General features: G+C 34.2%; 3 protein-coding genes and 1 long non-coding RNA gene across 8 annotated transcripts; 2 read left to right on the top strand and 2 right to left on the bottom strand.

Moving 5' to 3' along the window:
- Positions 1–1,760: 1,760 nt before the first annotated feature.
- Positions 1,761–2,838, bottom strand: LOC119193774. Its single transcript, XR_005114042.1, has 2 exons — positions 2,560–2,838; positions 1,761–1,909 (listed from the first exon to the last, which is right to left on the bottom strand). It is a non-coding gene; the product is annotated as an uncharacterized LOC119193774 (long non-coding RNA).
- A 3,708-nt stretch (positions 2,839–6,546) lies between these two features.
- LOC115447315 (larval cuticle protein A3A) lies at positions 6,547–7,442 on the top strand. The gene is made up of 2 exons (XM_030174331.2): positions 6,547–6,631; positions 6,722–7,442. The coding sequence occupies exons 1-2, from the start codon at positions 6,620–6,622 to the stop codon at positions 7,322–7,324; spliced, it is 615 nt and encodes a 204-aa protein (XP_030030191.1). The 5' UTR covers positions 6,547–6,619; the 3' UTR covers positions 7,325–7,442.
- A 2,271-nt stretch (positions 7,443–9,713) lies between these two features.
- Positions 9,714–20,196, top strand: LOC115447290 (protein male-specific lethal-3). Of its 4 annotated transcripts, none has more exons than XM_037447482.1 (13): positions 9,714–10,122; positions 10,882–11,060; positions 12,685–12,824; positions 13,190–13,313; positions 13,582–13,770; positions 14,141–14,266; positions 16,576–16,736; positions 17,140–17,299; positions 17,581–17,682; positions 17,921–18,059; positions 18,543–18,630; positions 18,725–18,809; positions 19,124–20,196. In XM_037447482.1, the coding sequence occupies exons 1-13, from the start codon at positions 10,021–10,023 to the stop codon at positions 19,194–19,196; spliced, it is 1,668 nt and encodes a 555-aa protein (XP_037303379.1). In that variant the 5' UTR covers positions 9,714–10,020; the 3' UTR covers positions 19,197–20,196. The 4 variants fall into 4 exon arrangements, with proteins under 4 accessions (XP_037303379.1, XP_037303378.1, XP_037303381.1 ...); XM_037447481.1 differs by having other exon boundaries at positions 13,181–13,313; XM_037447484.1 differs by having other exon boundaries at positions 9,715–10,122; positions 12,700–12,824.
- LOC115447304 (histone acetyltransferase type B catalytic subunit) lies at positions 20,186–26,970 on the bottom strand. Of its 2 annotated transcripts, none has more exons than XM_030174318.2 (8): positions 26,624–26,970; positions 26,054–26,240; positions 24,915–25,086; positions 24,473–24,632; positions 24,000–24,165; positions 22,123–22,271; positions 21,868–22,036; positions 20,186–21,505 (listed from the first exon to the last, which is right to left on the bottom strand). In XM_030174318.2, the coding sequence occupies exons 2-8, from the start codon at positions 26,171–26,173 to the stop codon at positions 21,338–21,340; spliced, it is 1,104 nt and encodes a 367-aa protein (XP_030030178.1). In that variant the 5' UTR covers positions 26,174–26,240; positions 26,624–26,970; the 3' UTR covers positions 20,186–21,337. The 2 variants fall into 2 exon arrangements, with proteins under 2 accessions (XP_030030178.1, XP_030030177.1); XM_030174317.2 differs by having other exon boundaries at positions 26,054–26,223.
- Positions 26,971–27,131: the final 161 nt, after the last annotated feature.

The raw sequence follows: 27,131 nt of genomic DNA, 5'->3' as shown, positions 1-27,131 counted from the left end.
TAATCCAATGAATATGACGCGATCGCATCGTGAGGCGGTGAAAGATCATGTGTTCCTTGAGTGACAGGCGCCAATTAACTAAACTCGACACAGACACACCCGTCAGGCTACTTTTGTTTTAAAAGGCCTCTGAGACACTGAGACCATGGTCATAGACCTTAGGATTTGCCAAAATTGGCGCCATATTGTTTGCTCGCAATTAAAGGATAGTATGTTGCTTACGAACTTTAATTTTATTCATGAACATAATCATTATTGACGAGCGATAAATATGTATGTCAAAGCAATATCGATAATTAAATCAAGTCATTATTGTTTTTTTGTACACTGTTCAATATATAATGTATGTGAATTATGAGATTTTGATACAAAAATGATATAAGTAAGTAAAATCTGTAAAGTGTAAACAAAATATTTAAATTAAATTTATAACTTACTTAATGGCGGTTATCACATTAAATCTCATAATTTTTGATGGCTCATAATGAAGTGTATCAAGGTGTGGAATAGTTACTTATCATGGGAATATTTTTTATTGTATTACTTAATTGATTGCTTTTCCATCAATATCATTTTCATCATATTTTGTAATTTTAAATAATATTATTTTTGTAATGTGCACTAAAATACGTGTGAGTGAGGCTTATTTAAAAAAAAATATATAAAACTTTAATGTAGCAGGTAAGGTATGAGTATAATTTATACACAACATCATACAGCAGAACAGGTAAAATACCGTCGCGGTCTTTCCAAAATTCACTCGCAATCTGTCAATCAACTGATTGAAAAATTTTCATTCCTTGATTAATAATATGAACACCTTTCACGGCCTAGGGCAATCTGCCATCTTCGTATTCAGAACTAACTAATGATACTCTTAAGGATCAGAGAGTCTACTTCGAAAAACGAAATCCGTACTTTCGGATGACGGATCGTAAATTTTGTTACTACGAAGTGTTACGGATCCGATGACGGATTCGACAACGGATCCGTAATCGGATTTTGACACTTATGACATTTTTACTTTCGTCGATCGCACTATGAAAACCCATTTGACATAAAATATATCGTTTCTTCGTTCGGATCTAAGCGTCAATTTTACGAAAGCTCTAAGCCTTTCGTTTGATTTTCGTTTGGTACTCCAGAGGTTTTAAAATTGCTCAATAACTCCCGTGTGAAGAATTGTTGCAATAGGAAAGTGCTGAGCGAAGTTGGAAGCGTCTCTAACTGCGTAAAACCTTCGTAACATGGAATTTGTAAGAACTTATAGGACTTTGCCACCCCTTTTGAAATCATCTGCGAGGATATAGTTCCACTAATTCCTCCAAAGAACATATACGGGGAATTGATACTACCACTAAGGTAAGCTACAGAAGAAATATTACTTTCTACCTTTCTCAAGAACCTAGCTGGTATTAGTATTGTAGTATTCTTAACGTCTAAATGATCTTGTTTTTGTTTTTCACAAGCCATTAATGATTTCTCATTTTTTCATAAATATGTAATTCCAGGCAAATGTATGTGGGTGCATTGACGGCACTCATATAACCATTAGAAAACTTATGAATTTTATGGCATCCTTTGTACAAAGTCCCTATGACTTTGAATTTATTAGACTTTAAACATAATATGTTTTCTTGTTTCAGAATCAAATAATTAAACAACTACTAAATCGCTAGAGCTGCCATAACCAACACTGCATCACGCATGGAAGATTAACTAGCAAATATATGTTATCGGAAAATAAAACATTATTACAATCATTTTTATATTTGTTTTTTATTTTTTTTATTCATTTCTTTTAACTCTCTCCAGTACTTCTTTTTTTTTCAGTTCAGTCAATGCGAAGGACCCGATTAGAGGTCCGCCTGTGTCGCTGGGTGTACTCGTCATCGTACTCTCCTTGAAACTGTTAGGTGGAATCATAAGAAAAATGTTAATTATTTATTGTAAACATCCTAACACAGGGTACATAAATATATGGGTTCTTATTCCTACTGGGATGAAAAATAATAAAATAATAGAAAGATTGAATAAATTTTACCATAAAAACCATTGTGTATATCGATGGGCAAAACTAATGATTTCTTTAAGGTGGTAGCTCAAGGTCCATTTTCATACATTTTGTTTCGGCTTTAATCTGGGTAACTAAACAAGTATTGGCAAGTAAAGAATTTAAATTCACGTCTAGTTAGTGATTAGTTCTCGCAGTTGAAGAAAAACGTAAAAATAATTAATAATCATGGATATTTCGGCCTTTAAAATTTAATATGACGAAATTTTAAAGGCCGAAATATCCATGATTATTAATTATTTTTACATTTTTCTTTCAACTGCGAGAACTAATCACTAACTAGACGTGAATTTAAATTCTTTACTTGCCAATACTTGTTTAGTTACGCAGATTAAAGCCGAAACAAAATGTATGAAAATGGACCTTGAGCTACCACCTTAATAGATCAAACCAAAAATTTACTTGTTATTACACAATAACTGCCTTTACAATGAAAAAGATCATTTGTTTAAAGCGAGTAAATAACATTTTAATAATAAACTTACCAATACAATCAATAATTTTACTTGTAAATTACAATTCCAATTTGTTGTGATTTTCGCCAATCAACTTGTCAATGTCCATCAATTGTCAAAAATTCTAATATTCCACAGATTAAAACATAATGCAATAAGACCGTAGATTGCATAATCAGTAAAAATATTTATTATTTTGTCATTAATAAACATTTAGAGTTATGAAATAATAGATAGATTGCAGAAAACCTAATTAGACATCCAATTTATATGTTTTTTTACAAGAATGCCATGATAGGTAAAAATTACGTTTTTGAAGATACACATCTCTAATCCGACTCAATATTTTCATTCGAACGATTGTTTATGGTTCCGAAAGTAACGATGACGGATCCGAAGTAATTTGGTAGTAGGGTTAAATCCGAAGTTCGTCGTTTCTTCGTTTCGGAACGACGTTTCGATGTTCGTTTTTCGAAGTAGGGCCTCTGAAAACTATCTAATATCAGAAAAAAATATCTTAATTGGCATGTTATAGTTCTTGTCAGCGCTTAATCTTGCGAAGGCACCTGCATGTATGCGGTTAACCATGAAGTTTTAAGTTCAATCCCAGATCGAATCACCCTTTATGGGAGCTATTTAATATGATTTTTTACAGGGATGGTTAAAAGTGGTTGACGATAACCACGATACCGGACATAAACCCTAGACAACAACAAATTATAACTTGATGACGCTACCCCTTCCGAGCCTCGCATGCAAAGGGCTGTAAAAAATTAATACATATTTTAAAGAATATTGATAAAACAAAAAGGTAATGTCCACATAACAGGATGAAGAAAGAGGTCCCATGTGTTGTGTGACCCGGGCATCCTTGAGAAGGCACGCGGAGCGCGCCGGGCGTGGTCACTTTCGCAACCTAGCAACGAGAGCGAGCCAGCCGTCTGTAATAAAATGTTTCTTATCATTTACGACCTCACTTACCGACGTTACACATAGCTTGTCACCTTTTATGAACTTTTTATTATTTTATTATTACTTACTAATTACTAGTACTAGCATATTGATCTACAAGAAACATAACCTGTAAGCAAATAACTATTAGTCATTTGACTGCAGTAATTTCGGTCTTTTGGTTTGGTAGCAATGCATTTGGAGTTTAAAATATGACAATCTGTGTCAGATTTTAAAGTAGAGCAAAGACTTTTCTTTTGAGTCTTTGTCTACAGGTATATATGAATATTAATTGACAATTATTTTCCGTCGACTGTGAAACAAAAAGAAATACAATATTGGTGGTATAACAACATAACTTATAAAATGTGTACACCAGTTATGTCTCTATCTGCCTCCTCAAAGATTCAGGCGTGAGCTTCTCAACTGCATATAATACGGATCTATTTGAATAATAATAGATACAAAGGTGTAATCTTATTATAGATTAATTGATGTTCATATTATCATTGTGTAACACCGGTGACACGATTGTGTGATTCTTATTCACGTGCGCACACGCACATAATAACTGCAGACTTGAGAAATTTTCTTTAAATTAATTCACGATTCTACTCTTATTAAATAATTGCCAGCGGCTCCGCCTCGAGAGGAGGAGTCAGAGTAAGGAGCAGTGTTAGGTTCCAATTAGTTAAAAAATTAAAATCGATTTAATAGTTCCACAGATTAGCGTATTCAAACAAACAAACTTTTCAGCTATCTATACTAATATATAAATATTAGGACATATAAGTCGCAAAATACATTTTCCAAGGATGTGAATCTTTAATATATAAATAGAGTCTTTAAATAAAAATAAATAACAAGCACCCAGAACGATTGGAATGGTCATTTTCGTCACTAGTCTTTTTCAACCTCTTCTGTCTCCTTTAACATCTTCCATTAATTGCAGCATGCATTGAACTTCCTTCATCCAGTACAAGCAGTCGACGTTCTTCACGTCTTTTTTAGGTAATGTAAGTTGGGAATGGTAAAAAAATAAATACACACACACCCGCACTCACACCTTTTATCCCCGAAGGGGTAGGCAGAGGCGCGCCTAGTGCACACACTTTCCGCAGCGTGTATTACGTCCCATGATATAGGGCGAACCTATGGTCATATCGGGCTTAAATTCCAGGTTCTGGCCTGATAGTAAGGTAGGAAAACTAAAATCAATTGCCCAACCCGGCAATCGATCCTGAGACCGTAATATAACTACTCCACCGAGGCAAATAATAAAATAAATATAAATTGAACATATACTTACCTTCTACACATGTCTATCACATTACAGATGCAACTATATAATTGGATATAGATACATACACTCAGGTAGGCACCTAATGTTAAAAAAATAATAGAAGTTCACTGTTTAAGTAATAGTAATCGACGAAACTGGAAAGTTACGCGGGCCAATATTCAGACGGCGGAATATTGCTATCTTAAAAAAGACCTTGATTTTGATACCAAGGGCTAGCAGCTTGAACTTCGGGAAATACATTATATTAGGTAATATTCCGTAATAGCGATAATAAATTACTTTTATTGATATTATAACAGTTGCTAAGGAAGTGTTGTTTATTTTTATTAAATAGAATATTTTTAATCTGTACACCGCGTATAACAGCTAATATATATTTAAATACATATAATATTATAATCATTTATCACATTATTACGTGAGTAAATTGTAACTCTACTTGTACAAGTACATAAAGTAATTTGCCTTCACATGTTAGGTGTGCCACATTAATAATAGTTATTTTAAAACATACAAGTATTTTGTCCGATATTTACCAAGTACATGCATGAAATTAACGTACAATACAAATTTAAATAAGCGAGATACCCATTATAGTATTATTGTCATCTTAATTATACTTAATATTATTACAATTTTACAGCAAATAGTAATTATTATTTAACAGATCTTGATAAAATTCTAAGTAAAATATAATATTAGTGTCGCAAAAAGCATAAGCGAACGTGGGAAAATTAGCAGGAAAATCTATTCGGAACTCGACTACGTAGGCAAAGGTTAGATTCTAGTCTTAAAATCCATGTGTCTACCATAGTGTACAGTACATGATTTTGGTATATTGACAATAAGTTGGGATTCAGTTTTAAATAAGATTATTTAAATATTTAAAACTGACACGCAAGCTGTTCAACGCTACCAAAAATCATTGAAAATCCCACATTAAGCGATGAAACTATAGTAAATACTAAATTCTTTATTTGCGAAAAAGTTGGTACAGTATACAATCTCGGATAGTAATTTCTGACTAATCAACTTTTGTCAAATTTATTGACATGCAATGTTTTATGTGTATAATCTATAATAAATAAAAAATAATTAATTAAGTAAGTAAAGCATTACTTACTAATAATAATTTTAGACTAAGATTAGAATTCAGTTGTTAATTTAATTTAATATAAGTTTTACATTATGATGTCTATTGTATCGTTAATTTAAAATATTGATTATGATTATTATATGATTCGTTTGTGTCGATGTTGCGAATATTTTATTCACTACTATGATTCAGTATATTGAATCTAATATATCGAATAGAGTCGTATCCTACTATTTAATGTAACGGACATAATAAATGAAGTATGTAATTAGGGGGGCACCAGTTACGTTTTTGCCTAAAAATTCTGAAAGAAACGGACAAGCACCGTTTATATAGTTAAATCCATAAATAATATTATATTATGAAGTAATAGAATTAAGCTTTACAATAGGTGTTAAGCTTAATTCTATAACATCTATTGATTTTTTAAACAGCAGTATCTCCTTATTACGGATACGCGACATTTGGCATAGGTAGGTGGCAATAATCAAATTATTACCGCACAATATAAGCACGTTTACAGTGATATTTATGAGAATTCGAGTTCAAAGTTATGAATGAAATTGGTAGGCTCCTTAATTGCGAGAAGGTTTGACAACGCCCGAGGGCCCAAACTCGCGGTCACACAACGCTCGCGATACTCCGAATAGTGAAAGGGTGCGCCCCCGCCACCAGTATAAAAGCTTCAAGCACTCTTCGTCAAGCATCATTCAACATCCTCGATCAACTCACCCACTACAATGGCATTCAAGGTATAGACGGGCACATTAAGTTGTTCATTCAGTGCTAAGACATATTAAAATAATTACTATCTATATAATATTATACAATGTTTCTTACAGTTCGTGGTCCTCGCCTGCTTGGTGGCAGTTGCCAGCGCCGGTGTTCTCCCGGTAGCTCCTCTCGCCTACGCTGCCCCGGCTTACCACGCCGCCGCGGCTTACCACGCTGCTCCCGTAGTGCACGCCGCCCCCGTAGCGTACTCTGCACCCATCGCTAAAGTGGCCGCCGTCGCCCCCGTCGCCAGAGTAGAGGAGTACGACGCGCATCCTCAGTACAGCTTTGCGTACGACGTTCAGGACGGCCTCACCGGCGACTCCAAGAGCCAACACGAGTCCCGTGATGGAGACGTCGTCCAGGGTTCCTACTCCGTCGTCGACCCCGACGGCACCAAGCGCACCGTTGACTACAGCGCCGACCCCCACAACGGCTTCAACGCTGTCGTCCGCAAAGAGCCCCTCGCTCACGTCGCTAAGGTTGCTGCTGTCGCTCCCGTCGCCAAAATTGCCGCTCCTGTAGCCTACGCCGCCCCAGTGGTCCACGCTGCCCCTGTTGCCAAGATCGCCGCTCCCGTCGCCTACTCTGCTCCTGTATACCACCACGCTCCAGCTGTCTACCACGCCGCTCCAGCTGTATATCACGCCGCCCCCGTCTACCACCACTAAACTTGTGCCAAAATGTAGACATATAAATATACAATACCATAGTATATCAAATACGTTATGAATTGTATAGGAGATTTGCATTAGGGTGATAAGATCAATAAATTATTTTTTTCATAAATTCTTTCTATTTTATTTTTATACAAGCGTACGCGTCATTCTTATTTATAGCCACGCTGAAAATCTTTTTTAGGTATCTATATTTAAATTAGATTTATTATATATCTATCATTCCCAAGAATGTACTAGGAACAGAAAAGTATGTTAATCGCAGCATAAAATAAAAGTTTTAGGTTAATATTTTAATGTAATTTATGGTCTCGTTGGTTCATACATTTTATAATTACATATCAACATAATCTGTACGAAATGACTAATTAGACTACATAGAAAATTTGTGCCTAGCAATGTTGAAAACCTTGGTATTTTCTCAGTTCTCACGATGGTCATTTTGCTAGTTACACACTGCACGCAACTTATAAAAACTGGGATGTATGGGCAGTGGACATAGGTAACACTTACGCTATGGAAATTATTCAATTCTTTTTCACAGTAAACCTAATAATAATAAAATTAAAATAAGAACTTAGGGTCATATTTAGATTAAAAAAACGGACAAGTGCGAATTGGACTCGCGCACCGAGGGTTCCGTACAAACTTGTACGTATGGTATTTATGTATTTAAGTCCAAATTTTACAAACTTAACTTTGTCGTTCGATCCCCAGACACGATTATAGCATATACTTAAGTAAGTACATTAATATAAAATATATATTTGCATTATCTAAATCAATAGTGATATATTTTTATACGAGATTTTGAACCTCGTTTCATGCATTATGATTTTAACGCCCAAATAACTAAGGCCAGCTTGGCAAAACCACCGACGACGAGACGGACACGTCATGTCGCCCTACAAAAAAGCGGAGAGCTATGAGTCTGCCGATAAATAAGTAGTAGCGGAGCAGTACTACCTACCTAAGACTTCTTTGCCTAGCAACATCCGACGTTAAGTCTTAGGATGCCGAGTTATAATTCAAAATTCTAGATTCCTCTCTTCACCCCGAAATATAATAATAGGAAAAATATTGCTGTGCGGTTGAAATCGTAAGTTACATTATTACATAGAAATACAGCAAAAAGTTTCAAATGAAAATCATCGAGTGGTCAATAAAAGCTTTAACATCTATGGGCGCTGCAGGCAAACGTCAAATTTTGGTACTGAATTATTTTTCTGCAAAACTTGCATCTAAACATTTTATTTATTTTACACGCACATTTGTCGGAGGGGAAATTGGTAACAAAGTTATAAAAAACACATAACATGAACCATAAAAATATTAATTAATAATTTTGCTATTTCATATACACTTTAGACGTTAGTACCTTTGTAACGAGAATTAAGCAATACAATATCAACATAACTGCCTCGGTGGCGTAGTTGTATTGCACGTCCGGTACAATAGCGCTCTGAGGTCCTGGGTTCGAATCCCGGGTCGGGCAAAGTGATATTTGGGTTTTTCTGCTCAGTATCAGCCCGGAGTCTGGAATTTGTGCCCGATATGGCGATAGGCTCGCCCCCTATCACATCATGGGACGGAACATACTTGGCGAAAAGTGGGTGCCCTAGTTGCGCCTCTGCATACCCCTTCGGGGATAAAATGCGTGATGTTATGTATGTTATGTTATGTATATCAACATAAATACGATACATTAATTGAGTAATTAATGTCTAATGAATCTATTAACAAAAATAAAGTTTGTCAAATATTTATTATCTAAGAATTATACTCTACTCAATAAATACGTTATATTATCCTCGTCTAGTAAATGATCACCGATAAGGAACACAACGCTACAATCGGTCGCATGGCAACTCTACATTTAAGTAATTCAATCAATTAACAATAGTTTTGCATTCTTTCTTTCTAGTCATTACTTTCTGAATATAGAAATATTCGCATACGCATCTGAAGATGTTGGCACGACCGGCGAACACATTTAAAAAAGCCAAGGTTCTTAATTACGTTTTTAGTTATTCGCGACATCTAGTACCCCAGTGTTGAAGTTTAGGTGAAAGTACTTATGCTTGTCATTGTTCTGAGGTACTTAAATTGTTAAAAAAATAATATATACTTTATATATATTTACATTTACATTCCGTTACTTGTAATAGTTTGCGCAAATAAATGATTTATGATTATATAATATTATCAATGATAAATGTTAATGTATATTGCGTTTCAAACTACCGCGTAATGCTAGAAATATCAACTTTTATGCTAGGTTTTCCACCGCAGCAGTCAAAATATGTACCTTTGTTATCGTTTTTAATATGAGAGCAATAAGGTCTACAGTAGAATTGCGCAGTACATATGACATTGACAGCTGAACGAAGCCAAACAAAACAAACATCTGCGGCGGCCGACGCCCAAACAAATTATTATTTTCTGTAAAATAGGCGTGTCTAGGGCGTGTCGCCAGTTAAAATATACTCTCACAGCAACTCGGTCGGTCTCGACTTCCAGTCCTCGACATATATTTTCAAAATTAATTGCAACAAAATATTTAAAAGTTGTTCAGTTAATTTTAGTATTTTGTGTTTTAAAGTGATTTTTTAACATAATCCAGTTACATAATTTACTATAATTTGTCAACTACCTCTAGTTAAATTTTCTTTGCTAAGAAGAAACTAAGAATGGTGTCTACAAGAGGCATACGGTACAAGTTTAGCGAAGGGGAACGCGTGTTGTGCTACGAACCTGACCCGACGAAAGCCAAAGTTCTGTACGACTCCAAAGTAAGTTTTCACTAATTTCCACACTTTTTATAGACATTTATCGAACCAAAATACTCCAAATTGATCTAAAAAGTATACTTTCCACAGTAAACACTGCATACCAAAACTTTCAAAGTTGTCGTAAAAGTTTTCTATTGCCAAAAAGAGGTTGTAAATACCATTTAAATTGTTGTATCTTGAGTTTAATCGTCCCAATATGTTTAAAATACATGTGCAAAATGTAAAATTTCTTTGTTTATGTGCAAAATTTTAAATGGATGTGTTCTATAGACCACGCCCATCACATGATATGGACCAATCCATTTATAACCTTGTTAATATATCACAAAGTTATTCTTAACAATATTGAATACAGTCCTGAACATTAAACATAAAATTAAGTAACGATTTAGCACTTTAAAATTACTTAATTTAATATATAAAAGTTCTGTGTTATTTGAATGTTTATATCACCAAATGCATATAAATTATTGTGTTTCCAAAGGTTTTTGTAACATATTTATATAAATATATGTTACCTTCTAAATTTTATATTAAATAAAACATATTTATTTGTGTTTGCTGGGCTAAGTTCATAAAGACAGCTAATTATAGGGACCCAATAAATTACATTATTTTAAATAAATTGAATATGCAAAAGTTGTTAGTATTTTAAATAGATATTATATATGAAATTATGTCATGCGTTTTTTTATTAATTATTAGGTTTTCAAAATAAAAAGCTGCCATATTGATTTCGTTATATACATATTAATTTAGGTTTTGGAAGTGATTGAGGGCAAGGATAGGCGTGGCCGTCGCTCGGTGGAATATCTCATACACTTCCAAGGCTGGAACTCCTCATGGGACCGTTGTGTCAGTGAAGACTTTGTGTTGAAAGATACAGAGGAGAATAGACAGCTACAGAGGGATTTGGCTGAAAAGTCTCAGCTTCAGCTGTAAGTGTCTTTGTATTATTTTTTTATAGAATAATTCAACTAACAAATTTAATGATATGTAACAAAGTAGTAACGGCTTTAGATAAGAGGAGAAAAATATATAGTTATCATTAAATTTGTGATATTTATAGAAAGCAACTCGGAGGTGGGTGTGGCTGAGAAGTAAGAGTGTGTTGAATGTTAAAGTATCGTTAGCAATATTACAAAGATGCATTAATTCCTACAGAATTATTATATAATGATAATGATAATTAATTTTATTTATTTAATATAAACTTATTTATAATGTGTGACAGATATACTCCGACATTGCCAAATATAAACTCTGAAATTATAGTGTTAACATAAAGGATTTTAATAATGAATATAAACGAATTTTCTACATAAAAAATATACAAATTCACGATCTCATTGGAATACTGCGTAATATACATGGGTATATGTGAAAAAATCTAAACTTTTTTAAACATCGGTAGGCCACACCCAAGTAGACATCACTTTAAATGAAGGCATGTTATGTAGTGCATAAAATCCTAAGTAAAAGTTTTTGCACTTAACATTTTGTAAGCAAAGGCACATTTTGTTTTATCCAATTTCTGGCAATACAACAACAACAATGACAACGCGCCAAAATTATACTAAGTACACATTCTTTCTTGAATTTTTTATTACTGTACTTGTAACCTTAATTAGTATCATTGAATGTTGGTAGGATTTAACTGTTAACTACAATCGGAGAATCTTTGCTATGCAATAGCATTTCCCTAGCTATTTTTAAAATGATATTGACCGCACCCCAGCGCCGTATTTACTATTCGTGCGATTGATCGCTAGTGACCTTTAGAACAAAGCAAAACCGTTTGATGTTTAATTATTTAAAAAATATATAACCCTTTTGTTTGTTTCGTTATGATATAAGATATCCGCTGTCTTTGTTAGGAGAAAAATTCGCACCCTATAAACTTAAGGAACCTATTTTAAATTTTGTTTTCGTTCTGGTATTACTATAAACTAATCTTCAAAAGCTTTTTTAAAAACTTTTCGTTCTTTATACTCAAAAAAAAATATTTGTGGGAATTAATCAAAAAAAGTCTGAAAATAATATGAAATGCTAGTTCCTAACAAAATCAATAAGTGCCTACGTATGTATATTATATTGATATATAGATCGCTTTAGTTCTAAGGGTGCAAATTATAGGCCGTACTACGCAGTGTGTTGTATAACGGTTTTGCGGCATTAGCACAAAGGCGGTTGGGCGGTTGTAGTTAGCTACAGAGTACAGACGCAGGGAATATCGTGTCCAGATGGACAAAAACCTGTTAGGCATCTGCCTAACAGGTTTTTATTGTGATGTGAATCCATACTTTACAGTCTGAATAGCAAGGACCAAGGATCCATATCATGCCATTCCTACCGGCTCATCTTTGCGAACGTGTGTGATGGGTACTATAAATTACTGAACATAAATGAGAGGTGCATCACTTTTTTAAAGTTTCCCTTGCCAGAAACAAATAGCCACGCCTTTAGCATACGACCCTGTCAACAAACAATAACAAATATTTAATCTTTCCATTACACTATAAACAATACACATGAAACAATTGCGGTTGGAATTTTATGTAGCTTGTCAATTAACAGAGGAGCGTATTTATATCGACGTGAACGCAAGAAGGGTGGCAGTAACAACACAGGTGCCGGGCCCGCGAAGCGACCGCGGCATGGCTTTAGCGACGACGGCTCCTCTACGAGCACGCAACCCGATGGTATTATATTCACATTTATAGTACATAATATATGTTTTAAATATTATTCATGATTGCGTTATGATACAGTTATATCCGTTTTATAGTTTCATAAGTCTCGTTTCGAAAGTGTTGGACTGCGGAAGCTATGCGCATGGGTGTGGCACATCCAGAGTTAACGTTACAGTTGAATCCAAGTTCAGAGTATGAAATCATATGATATACTTACTTACCTAATTGTTCTAAATTTTATAACCCTTTAAAAAAAAAATATTTTTCAGTGTATTTTTCATAAATTATTTTTCAAAATAATTGTACGCCGAAATTCAGTTGTGTATTTTGTTTTGAGGACTTTTATATTTATGAACGAGTATTAGTATTGTTAGAAGGTGAGACGGGCGACACGGACTCGTCGTCCGCGTCGGGCTCCAGTTCCCAGCCGCGCTCGCCGCCGCCGCCCAACATCGCGCAGGTCGGCAGGGCTCATATAACGCTGCCTTCCGCACTCAGGCAAGTGTTAACAATAACGTTTATGGTAACGTGAGGGTGAAGAAAATGTTAGGAAGCTTTGAAATTCACTATCCATTTAGATATTTCAAATTGGTTGTAGAAACATTCCATGATTGTATTGCTATTAAATTAAGAATAGCTTTTTTAATTCAAAATTTTGTTGGCTTTTGTAATATGGGTTTTAAAGTATTTTCTACTTTTGAGTACTTACTTCGTTTACCATTCCAATCTTAAGTTAAACAAAAACAAAATAATCAATGCATTGTAGGGATCGTCTAACTTTCGACTACCACCTGGTGGTGAAACGCGGTCGCCTGTCGCGTTTGCCTGCGACTCCGTGTGCGGCGCAAATTCTAGAGTCGTTCGTGAAGTGGTTCGCGCGCGCGGGGGCGTGGCACCAGGCGCGCGGCCGACACGACCCCCCACAGAAGCCAGACATTTTGGATGTCTCTTGCCGGTAATCCATTTACAATATTATTATTACGTCCAGTCGTATTTTTAATTGTAAACAAAAAGCGTTGTAAAGATTTATTTCCGGATGTAAACTTTTACATTACTTTACATTACAATTATAATATCAGACTATTATTTTGTATTATTAACATTCACACTTTTACATCTTTTTTTCAAATATGTTATGGATATTTTTATTTCTATGTACTTGGTAACATTATTATTTTTTATATCATGACCCCCATAATCGTCGATTTGAATCCGGCACTCTTTATTTAGATTACGTATATTCGGTGCGAGTTTGTATACCCCTTATATCCCTTATTTTTTCTCTATGTCACCAATTTATGTTTACAATAGTTATTTCCGTTTAGGTTGAATTTAGTGCGCGAAGTTGCTGACGGCCTGCGAGTGTATTTCGATTTCATATTGCGCGGACATCTTCTATACAAACAGGAGCTCAACCAGTACCATGAGATTTGTGGTCAGTTCATTGACGAGTAAGTTGCAATTTACAAAATATTTGTTTTTGTTATGTGAGTGCTTATTATTTTAAAATTTTGCGTTTTTAGTGCGTTTTGTCTTCGTTTGTGGCGTATTTAGTAATAAAAAAAATCATTGGGGTAAAAATCCTATGAGAAATTTCGTACTGTTTATATTAAAAACTAGCTTCCGCCCGCAGCTTCGCCCGCGTGGATTTCGGACTTCAAAAATGGAGGAGGTGCTCAATTTGTCGGGATGTTTTTTTAATGTATGGTGGTATGCAGGTGGTCCGATTGTCCGGTCAGGGTCTGATGATGGGTTCCTGGTGAAATCGAAGGAAGCATATAGCATGATTCAGTATTCACGCGTGATGGCTTATTATTAGCGTATTTCATGTATAACTTTGGTGTTTCTGTACCGATTTCTATGATTATTTTTTATGGAATATTTAATAATGTTAACATTTTTAATTAGGGATGACTGAGAGTGTTATAAACGTAAGAGTAGACAAATATAATGAGAAAGCTTCGAACTGCTAAGCTATCGGGAGTTACACGTGTTATTGTGAGTCAACCATGAAAGATAGACATATGCTGTTGTGGGATATTTTTTATATAATTTTAAGGAGAACATTTCCGTCATACATGATTTCTGTGTAGCTTTAACCATTAAGGTTGCACACGCGACGGAAGCTTAAAAAATGGAGTAACTTCTCCGGGAAAACGGGAGAAGCAGTTCGAAGCTTTCTCATTATATTTGTCTACTTTTACGTTTATAACACTCTCAGTCATCCCTAATTAAAAAAGTTAACATTATTAAATATTCCATAAAAAATAATCATAGAAATCGGTATAGAAACACCAATGTTATACATGAAATACGCTAATAATAAGCCATCACGCGTGAATACTGAATCATGCTATAAGGATTATTTTTGTATATAAGTATATAAGGTCGCGAACGCACAGGCAGGCGGCTTGCTTGGCACCTAGAGACTAGCGAATCACGTAGCGAGTAGCTTCGTAAAACGAACATTCTCGAACGTTCGCGACCGGCTCCATTTTTGAAGTCCGAAATCCACGCGGGCGAAGCTGCGGGCGGAAGCTAGTATAAAATATTTAAAAAATATACCTACTTATTTAAAAAAAAAAAACTTAAAATGCCGCAATAAATTCTGAAAATAGTTTTATTTCAATCTCTAACATTTTTCATTCCTTATTAGTTATAGTTTGATTGTTTCTACTTATTGTACCTGTTTTGTACTCTCAAATTAATTCAGACAACAATTTGGCACCATTGCCCGATACGTCACAACCGCGCTGCGTCTGTCTGGATCGGGCGGGGGCATCCCTGTACGAATTTAAATAAATTTCGCTATTTCCGTTGATTGTTCGAATAATGGGTGACGAGTATAAATACAATATCAATTAAATATAATAAGAACAATAATTCAATAACATTCAAATCACAGGGAATCTTTTATAACTACTAGTAAGAAGAAAATATTACGTATTGTGCATCAGGTGAAATCAAAATAAAAAAAAAATATGACATTGATTAAAAAAATTATAAACTTTATGTGATAGAATATACTTATTGTAAACATCACAGGATTTTAAATAAATTTTATTTTATTATAATTTTAAATTGAAAAAAGAAAAATTTTGGAAATGCAAAAATCTTAAACCCGACTACGGAAAAAGTAACTAAAAGACACGAAATAAGACATTAATGTCCAGGGTATAACTTAACCGTAGTTGCATGCATATAGCCTATAACCATCTCACAATAAAAACAAATCGTTACACATCTCATTTGTCAAAATCGACCCACTAGGATCGATCCTATAGTGAAACCTTTAATAAATGCATACATAAGGTGTTAAAATAATTACCCTTCCTCGCTTCGCCGTAGTCGGGTGAAAAAGGAATATGTTACTTAATACTTACGCTATTTTTGTGCCGGAGGTACAATTGATTTTAACTTTTTACTTACAAAAGATGTGTAGCTCTCAAGATACGACTTATCCCGCGATTTACAATTTAGTCCGAAGTGAACATTAATTGAGGTTGCGAGATCCGCTACAAGATGGCGGCCTTAATCATTTTACGACTTACGTTCCACTTCTACACGATTTACCACAAATTACAGTGATAATAAAAAAAGACACTGAGATGATAGAATTAAAATTTAGCTACAAATTCAAAATGAATTTTACATTTGCTTAAAGTAACAATTTGCATCATATTTTATATTGTCGCATTAAATCTGTTCCTAAATTCATATTTAGGGACTGTTACTGAAATAACCACATTTTTTTTTTAAGGCAAGAAGAAGAAAGAAAGTCCTCTTTGGAAGAGGAAATGGACGATGACCAACAATCTCAGGACGAAGCACTCAACTCTATTGAGGACGAAATGAAAAGCCCAAAGATGCCGGAATACGCACACCTGCCCCCAGACCCCATGGATGCAGACAGATATGATAGTAAGATTAAAGAAATACTAAAATCAAATAAACTGATTGATGATAACATTTTGTCAATTTACGAACTGGTTCCATGCTTTATCTGTTTGTAAATATTTAAGAATTAAAGTAACGAAATAATAATCTTGACATAACGCTACAGTTAATAAAAGCGAAAGTTTCCGATTTTCAATAAAGAATTGTTACACAAAATGTGAAATACTTCGTAGCGACCCTGTGCTTATGCTCTAACAACGGTTCAGTCTCATATCTAAGTGGTCCTAGGTTATGAGACTATAGACCAATAGTGAGTAAAAATAACTAGATCCAGCCCTGAAAAAATTCTGTGTTTTTTTTACATGTATGCCGATTTTTTTAATTCAATTTCAAACGTGAGTGACATCATTGAAGTATGTTTTTTTAGGCCAAAACAACAGCAACGACGAGGCGGACATCAGTAAAATGGATCTGAATGATAAATGCGCGTCTAAGAGCGACTCGGCGCCGGAAGACAATCAAAATGGCGGCTCGGAGAAGTCACGCGATGAGAACTGCGCCTCGCGCATCGGGAATGTGGCAAGGAGGTTTGTAAACACTTATATTCGTGACGTTATGATACTGAAAAACATACTCAATCAATGTAATTTCTCTTATGTTAAGATGAAAATTATAATTATATTACTTAATTCCAGCTATACCTGTACTGGACTGTTTAGGATTTTAGTTGAATTTGAATATAATAAATATTTTAATTCTTTATAATTTAACATTTTATACCTAATGTGGAATGAACACTGACAGTCTTTTTGAGAAAATTCTACATATAGGTATTAATATTTTTATTTGCAAATTCTCGTCTCATTAGGCTGCGATCGCACAAGTCTGTCGTGTCGCAGTCGGAGAATGAAGAGCCGGCGCCCTCCACGTCCACGGGGGAGCCGCGCACATTCGAAACACTTTCATCTAGGTTCGTTCAAACTTCAATAGTTTTATCATTGCTACACGTTGAATTGTTTGTAATACTTACATTGTATTGTACGGGTTCGAAGTCATGGTATAATTAACCCCAAATAATAATATTGGAGTAGAGTAATACAAAATTGGGCCAAATAATTACTAACTGTTTTTCGCTACGATAATTTAGACGTCCTTAAAACAAAATAGGCCCGAATTAGTGTTGTGTTAAGAGTTATCGATGTGTGCAGCGTGGGCAGCAGCGGGTCGTCGCTGAGTGAGGGCTGGGCGCGGGGCGCGGCGGGCGCGGGCGGCGCGGGGGGCGCGGGGGGAGCGGCGCCGGGCGGGACGGCCTCCACGCGCACGCCGCTCTCGTTGCTGCTCGACAAGGTATACCTACTTCTAAAAGTCTATAAATCCACGAAGTTGCGGAGTAAGAGTACTAATCCTCACCCTCGACGCTATCCATGATAGTGTGCGTATGCGCGCATGTTGCTCACGCGCGCTGTGAGCGATTAGGGAAAGCAGTGAGGCACGTCTTCGTGAATGAAATAAGTAATCTATGACAAGTAATCCTATACTTACTTACTTTCTTCTTATATTTGACTCTTGACAGTGTTCAAGGTCGTCATATACTTACCCCCTTAATCATAGACTTTTTTTTTATCTAAGGACGGAGTAATGCTGTGATAACAAGTTGTCCTAATGCGTACTTAGTTAGTATGAAGTGTAACCACACTATAAAAAATCCCGCAGCACAAAGTTGTGTGCTCAAGTTGTTTGACTAATATTATATTTACCTTTATGTTGCACAATACCTAAAAAATATTTTAATACCTTTAGAAATTATGTTATAAGACGATTTTAATACAGGTAGCAAAATGGCAAATCATTCCGCGAGAAGGCACTGAACATCTTCCTTGCCGGGTGTACGGAGCGATCCATCTAGCCAGACTTTTTGGTAAGGCACTTAAAACTATAATTAATATCTATGAAATACTTACTTAATAATATAACTATTACGATTATGTTAATCTAATTCATGTTTTTCGCAGTGAAATTGCCAGATTTCCTGAATGCCACTCAAATGCCAGATTTCAAGTTGAAACTCATCGTGAAACACATTGATATGTTTGTCCAGTAAGTGAATTCATTGGACATTGTCCCTCTACACTACCCATGTTTAATGCACTATTATAAAGATTCTTTTAGACACATTTCGTACGTTTTGTTTCAAGACACCAATGTCAGACTGACTACCGAATGTTGCAATGATTTTGGGTGCGTTGGGGTAAGTTCGGACCACAGTGTAAGACCGCTAATCCGACCGTACAATATAAAGTGGTTATTAAAAATATCGATAATACCAATCATTAAATACCCGATTCCCCACGAATGGGACCTCTATAATATTTATCAAAGTTTAAAGTAACGAAATTTGTGTGTGTGTGCAGGTACCTGGACGAGCACAGCGAGTGGTTCGGCGAGGTGTACTACATCGCCGACAGCATGTCACGATCGCACTGAACTCACTAACAATTCCTATGAATCATCAACGCCGCCTAATGTCTACACATTTCTAGTTAGATACATCAATGATTTTTTCATCTGCAATTAGTGACATGCTTGAAAAATTCGCGTATCATTTGTAAGCTTATTTGTAGTTTTAAAATAATGGTAGAATGAAAACTTCTTAGCATACGACAAACGAGTGACTTGTTATAAAAGCCTTTCAGTAGTGTTGTTGAATAGTTATTATAGATGCTCGAGCATAGTACGAGACACCGCATTTAGCGGCTCAGATCAAATATTAACAATTTACTGAGATAAATAATAAGTTCAAACACTGTTATATTTTACGAAATACTAACATGGTTAATGTTGGAAAAATGAGATACTTATTTAAATTTTCAACATTGTAGAAGAGGCGTATCTAGTCTTGCCTAGAATATATTTACACAAAGTGCAGAGTAGTTTCAATCAAATATGTACACATAATAATAATATTAAAATTTGGAACTTAAGACATGCAAAGGTTAAGGCATTTCGTGCAACTAAAATCGTAGTTATCGATGCAATACAACATGAATGATAAGGGACGGCAGCTTGTAAGTTTCAAGTTCAAATACACACGCATAGTATTAGGTACTTACTCATAATAATTCTAGATTTACATACTTACTGTGAGCAATATTCATTTATGACAAGTGAGCCGCTATATCTCCAACAGTATTATGTACTAGCTTCAACCTTGACCTGCACTGTTAAATTAGCACTATATTTATTTATATATTGAAGACCAAAACGGAGACAAAAATCTAAATTACTGTGATTTTCTACGACTGATCGATGTTGTTAAATTACCTAATTGACAAAGAATATAGGAACATCAAAAACGAGAACAAGCTATTATAAAATGATATAAATAGCATCTTTTAGCATTTGTGTGTGGTTTCCTTTATTTAATGCGTCTTAGACGGTGATGTAGAACATAATCCTAATAAATAAAGCACAAATTTCATTTCAATGCAGTTTTATTATAAAAATGACATCCATTCTTACAACCATAACGAAAACAATTATTAATCAAACACTCAAATCATTCGAATATTAAAATTAAGTTGACATGGTAAGTTATTATAAATCGAATTCACAAGATCTGCACAGACCTCTATATTTTTTTTTCTTATTGATAAAAAGTAATTGAAACAGTCCCAATTGATGTGGCTGTAAACAATTTTTAAGGCACTCCAAAATATAATCTCCCTTTAAGGTAACATTACATTTTACGTTATTAATTGAATATAAAAAAAAAATGAATAAAACCAACTTTCGACATTTCAAATTATATCACTGAAATTAATTCCCATTACACACATTGGCATTTTGAACATAATATTATGTCTGATTTTGAGCTATGTGAGATCATTTTTAACAATTACTTTTCCCGCATTTTTTCGACAGTGGGACTTTAAAACAAAAATAGTACTTAACATTGGTTATAAAATTGATTGAAACTACTGCTCAACAAGTATTGTTTGATTAAACAATACTTGTTGAGCAGCCAAGTATTATAACAACTTCTGTTGTTATAATATTGAAAATTATATAACACTGAGGTCAGTCCTTGAAATTACAAAAGGTGAGGTCTTTTTTTTATGAAACACCCATATTCTTGCCTAATCCGCTGACTCTAAAGACTTCTCAATGCCATCGTTTTCACACAGTTGGGTAAAGTACTTTTTATAATGTAAAAATAAACTCGAATGATAAGCATAAAACACAGACTCCTTACCTAAAAATCATTGAGTACATCTGTAGTTACACTGTGTTTTCTCTTGCTGTTGTTTGACACTAGCGTAAGCAAAACATTTTCTATCAGATGTTTACAATAAGTATATAATATAGGAAGGCCTTGCATGATGAATTAATGCTATGTTTCCATTCTGTGTAAAATTCTCTGACCCTGACTATTTAGTGCGTTGGCGTAAGTATGAATCACAGGGTAATATTATTTATTCAAAGTGGTAGCAAGAATTACGTTGCACAGGCAATACAGCCGAAGTGCAATTTTTAGTATCACAATTGTTTCCAAAGAATGAGTTTTAAAAGAAGAAATTTTCAAATAGTATTGCCCCATATTCCGAACTCACCCCAACGCTTGTTGCCTAATATTGTTCCATCCGGTGTATGACGCGGCGGTACTCCTGCTCTAGCGCGTGGTACTGGCTGGCGAGGCGACCGTGCGTCTCGCTCGGACCGGTCGCACTTATTGTGGCGGCATACTCTTCAGGCTTCAACACTTTTTGTAACTTTTTCATTTCTAATTTCTTTTTCTGAAAAGTATGTAAAAATATTAGATTGTATAAATCAAGTTTCGATGTTTGTTAACATTTCCAGTTGATATTATTGACATATACTAATATAATACTGGCTTTTGTCGAGATTCTATCCGCGTAAAAAACAATTCAGAAATAAAAAGGAGATTTATAGAACTCAGGAGTAATCTATCTATTATTGAATGAATTTTCGAAATCGGTTCAGTAGTTTCCGAGATTACCCCCACATATTTTCTCTTTATGATATTAATATAGATTACAATATAATGCACATTGAAACTATGTAAAAAGAGTTAAAAGACCATAACAAAACTTGAACAATATACTTAAACAATTTAAAAATATTAATCATACTTTACCTGGAAAGGAGCATTAAGTCTATTCTTAACATCGAGCCTGTAATTCAAGTAGGCTGTTTTATCAGATGTATTAGTGTTTTTCAGTCTAAGTATTTCATATACTCGTCTCGCTTGTTTCTTGTTTATCTTGAATTTGTTACGCGCTTGATTAGCCATTTCGATCGAGAACCTAATGCATTCATAATAAACATGATTAATATAATTTCTCATAATCGATCACTCATAATTGATGCAAACAAAAATGATAAGTATTACCCCTGATATAACTTTGAAGGTTGAAACGCCGGCAGAGTTTCGCAGTTCTTTGCATCAACATAATCTCTAATTCTTTGAAAGTCGTCTGACGGATCTTCAACAGCCATGTCCACAACTTCAGGTATTATTACAAAATGAGAGTAAATTGCCTGAAAATACATAAAATATATATTTCATTATTTAGAATGTATACATATTTCCCAGGATAGAAAGAAGCCTATGTCATCATTTAAATTCGTTGGGTAGTATTTAAGTTTACCACGTTCAGGCAGGCGACAGATGCAGCCGGGGACTTTGTTTTATTATATATTATGATCAGTGATGTGACTTATCTAAGATACAAGTATTTGAAATACAGATACAAGATACAAAATACGTATTTTCATCTTGTATCTAAAATACTTTTTTAGAAAGGATTTTGTATCTTGTATTTAAATACTTTTGTTTAGTATCTTAGTATTTTATAAATACTTTTTTTGATAAAATACTTTAGAAAAAGTAGAGATTATTTGGTGTCGTTTATAAAATAAATGCGTATTACTGACCGAGCCGTTCTTGGACACTATACTTGAGGAAAAATTAATAGATAGCGACTCTTTCTTTCTACAAATTTCACCGGCTGTTATGAATAGTTATGATTGATTTGAAATCAGTTATTTTTCGTTTACTTTTGTGAAATTGGAGATCGTAAATATGGAAACGTAAGCTTTATTTTATTCAGCTACTTTATCTATTTCTATACTATATACTTCCTTTCGATCCGATCCGTTTTTTTAAATGAAGTGGGTACCAAAAGAGCGTAAAGAATATGTAAAAGAACTTATACTGACTGAAACACGAAAAATAAATTGATCTGAAAAAACAAGAATCTGATATTAAATAAGTGAAAGGATGAATCTTATTACATCTTTTTAGCGGATACTGATTCCTCTATTGCAAGTGGCGAAAACACGGGGTCTCCTGCCAGCGCTGCTGACTTAGAAACATTGCAATACCTTAATAATAAAGACATAAGCCTAAAGAGCTTAAATACTTACACTACAATAAAAAAATATATATTTTAAAATACACTTGTTTGCCGAGCTCTGCCTCTGTGGAACGACTTTTTTCTTATGGGGGTATGATCATGTGGCCTCATCGAAGGAAAATGAGTGATAAGATGTTTGAAGAGCTGGTTTTGTTTAATCTAACTTAAAATTAAAATAATTATTCTTGTGATCTATAATGATGATCTATAACAAACAAATTTAAATTCAAATGTTGTTTTCTTACAAAAGTACTTGTATTTTTAAAAAGTATTTATATGATACCTATTTTGTATCTAGTATTTCAAATACCTTTCTCGAAAGTATTTTGTATCTGGTATCTAAAATACTTAATTTAAAAGTATTTTGTATTTTGTATTCCAGATACTTTGTACAGGGTATTTTGTACATCACTGATTATGATGTTTTTTTTAAGAGGAACAATTCCGTAATGCGTGATTGTTGCGTAACTTTAACCGTTTACGCAGTGCACGCAATGCAATCTCTCAAGAGGAATGAATTTTTCCCCGTTTTTGCAAAAATTTTCGTATTATATGGCCTATCCAACAGAAAGAATTTTTCAATTCGAACCAGTAGTTGCTAAATTAGCGTGTTCAAACAAAAATACTCTTCAGCTTTAAATAATAGTTAGACAGAAGTACCTATAGATACAAGCTTACAATATTACAGAGTTCACTATGAATAAGCATTTTTAGTATACAAACCAGCAAGCAGTCTACCTGATGTTAAGCAGCATCCGCCGCTCATGGACTAAAGCAATGCTAGAGGCACAGCTAAACCGTTGCCTACCGGAACATTACAAGGATTTCAAATAATTTTACTGTTATTCACCTTCAGAAGTTCGGCGCACAGTCCAAGTTTCCTGAAAGGCGGCAGCGTGAGCACTTGCGAGATGCGCGGGCGCGAGTGCCGCGGGTATGCGTAGTATCGGTACACGGTCGCGTACGCCGCCGACGCATAGCGCGTACATCCCTCGCTCGACTGGTACTTCTCGAATCTGAAGAAGTCATTTAACATACATTCTGATTTTAGTCATTTACAAGAATACGGCGATACTTCATACCGAATATTAAGAATAAAACACATCTATAGCCCATAGGTACTACAAATACTAATATTACAAGTCAATTTTGCAACATACAAAGGCTAATATCTGACCATGTAAAAGCACATGTCACAAGGTCTTTTTGAAGATTCTAAAATGACTACTTTTTTGCCATGATTATCCCAAAAACAGTCTGATCGCTGGTTTAATCGTATAACAATAATCAATACTCTGTAAACTATATTATTTTTCTACTTACACTGTGAAGAAGGTCCACATATCATCATCAACATCTATAAACGAGGCTGCATCCACATACCACAGCAAGAATGTTTGTAGGCGCTGATGGTAATCCAAAAATCCTGGTGTGGATGTCTCACAGTAATATATCTCAAATGTTCTTTTGTCACTGCCATTATCTTAAAGCAAACAAAACTGCAATTATTATTTGATAGCAATTTCATAGCTAATAAAATAACCTCATAGGTTATTCCTATAACAAACAAAATACCTAAAATGAGTTATTGATGCAGAAATTCCTTTCAATTTTATATTCATTGGTATTTAAATTAATAAATAAATGGTTGGTTTGATAACAAAACATTAAAGCTTTAATGAAGCTCATGCTCAAAACAATCTTAATAATTTTAACTCTTTACATCAATTACAAATAATTCCAATAATAGTTTTGTTATACTAACATGGTGTGACCGTAAAGGCATGTAGAAGTTGGCCATGTGGAGTGAATGATTCATCTTTTTTCAACACGGAAACAAAATGATCTAAATTGGTTACATATCCAGGAGCTAGCACCTTCTTTAGAGCACCCTCAACATCATCAGCTTTCATACCCTCTGACTTACTGGGCTCAATCTAAAAATATAATTATGACAAAAGTTAGAAGTTAGATGTACATAATCCTTACAGCCAAATATAATTCCAATAAAAATGAATATTCAGTATTAGTTCTTTACCCTATATTACATTTACTGGTGCTAGGTCTCTCATATGTAAGAGTCTGCCTGGGTAGGTACTACTGCAATGTCTGTTTTTGCTGCCAAGCAGCAGTGTTTTAGTCACTGTTGTTTTCCAGTTTGAATGGCATTGTAGCCTGGACATAATAAGACTTAACATCTCATGTCTCTGGATGGTGAATGCAATGAAATACCAAACAATACTTTGTAATACAAGGTGTTGGATGGTGTTTCTTCTGTTTGTGGATGGTTTTATCACTTCCCATCGGGCAAATGGTAAGCTTGTCTCATAATTCAAACCAATAAAAAAAATCTATATGGAATATGGGCTACAGCTCTAATAATGAACATTTATACATTGAAAGCATTTTAAAAAAAATGTGTCTACAAAATTATCATCTGATTGCCTAATCTCAACCCCCATGAACTATTCGGTCTAACTAAGGACATTATTAGGAATGTAATACTAAGTAACTAAAATGTTTGTGTTTGGTGGCATTTTGTTACTTACATTGTCAATCTTTATCAGGCAAATAATCTCTAGTTATCTCAACATTCAGTTGTACACTACAATTTCATTATATGGTTTCAGGAATCCTTATTATAACAATCATTAAGTTCCTATTGCTCATACACAAAATTTATTTTTAATGGATTTTTCAAAACATTATCAATTGGATTCTTGTTGGAATACAAAATTCCTACAGGATCCACTTCTTAACGGGTGTGTATTGGAATTCTACTACAACAAAACTAATTAAAATTTTGTACTTATGTTTATACTGCATGCAATATCTATTGAAAATGTTTAAAATGTACATTGTATGGCTTGTTTTGTTTATAAACAGCAATTTAATAGAAAATACCTTATCTGTATAATCTATGCCGAGATATGTCTGTAGACTGGCTGCACTGTAATAAAGTTTGATATGCAAATCTGTGTACCCAAATATGTTTTCATTCTCTCCAAATACTTGGTGGCACATATCTGGACTGAAGCTAGATTCATCATTCTCAAGATCGTCTGTTGTTCTTACTGAAAAATAATTATCACTGTCCAAGTATATTATAAAAATGTCATGGACAAGAATTTTAAATAAATATGTCAACTGTTTACCCAGTAGGCATAATTATAACATTTTATATGTAACTGTTGAATATTATGTGATATATACTTATAATTCTATGGAACAGTTTCTTATGGATAGAGTAGGTAATAAATCATATTGTTAGGAATTACCATTAATATTAGTCACAAGCAAGGCAAACAAGTAGGTATACTTATATATAATTTGTAAAAGTCATCGATAGTTAACGGTACGTTAACTAGATATCAATACGTTCGTAAAAATTTACCGTCTCTGAAACCTGATATCAGGATACTAGGTAGATAAAATTTGTTAATTGATAAACAAACATTTTATGCAATAACATACCCAACTTTAACTCCAAAATCTCGTTACCGTCCACCACCAAATGGCACAAGGCATCAGTCATTTTTGTATCACTTTTTTATTTATTTTAATATTCGTAGGGTACATGTATTTCCCGCGCAAAATGGTTATGCGACATGTATCCACAGCAATTATTTAGTTTTTTTTTTTTATACAAATTCAATAATAATGGCTTTATTACTTTTTCCCGTTATATTTTTACGACAAAGATTATTTTCATCAAAAGAATTCGGAAAATTGGCTTCGTAAAACAAGAATAACGAACATAATTTTGCAAACACAAGAATGAACGAAAAATGACGGACAATTCACAATAGAGATGTGTAAATAATATCGGTCATCGATATGATAATTATTTCCGAATAGTCATGCGAGGCTTATCAATTATGTACTTTTCAATATATCGATTCAGAATTATTACTATTCTGTCAAACACAATTACTCCAACCACTGACTACAGTAGCAGAAATACACTTAACAAATTTATACA

Source organism: Manduca sexta, chromosome 6 (genome assembly GCF_014839805.1).
Source record: "Manduca sexta isolate Smith_Timp_Sample1 chromosome 6, JHU_Msex_v1.0, whole genome shotgun sequence".
Taxonomy (NCBI): Eukaryota; Metazoa; Arthropoda; class Insecta; order Lepidoptera; family Sphingidae; genus Manduca; species Manduca sexta.
The sequence above is the reverse complement of the archived record's forward strand: the minus strand, read 5'-3'. Positions and strand labels throughout refer to the sequence as shown.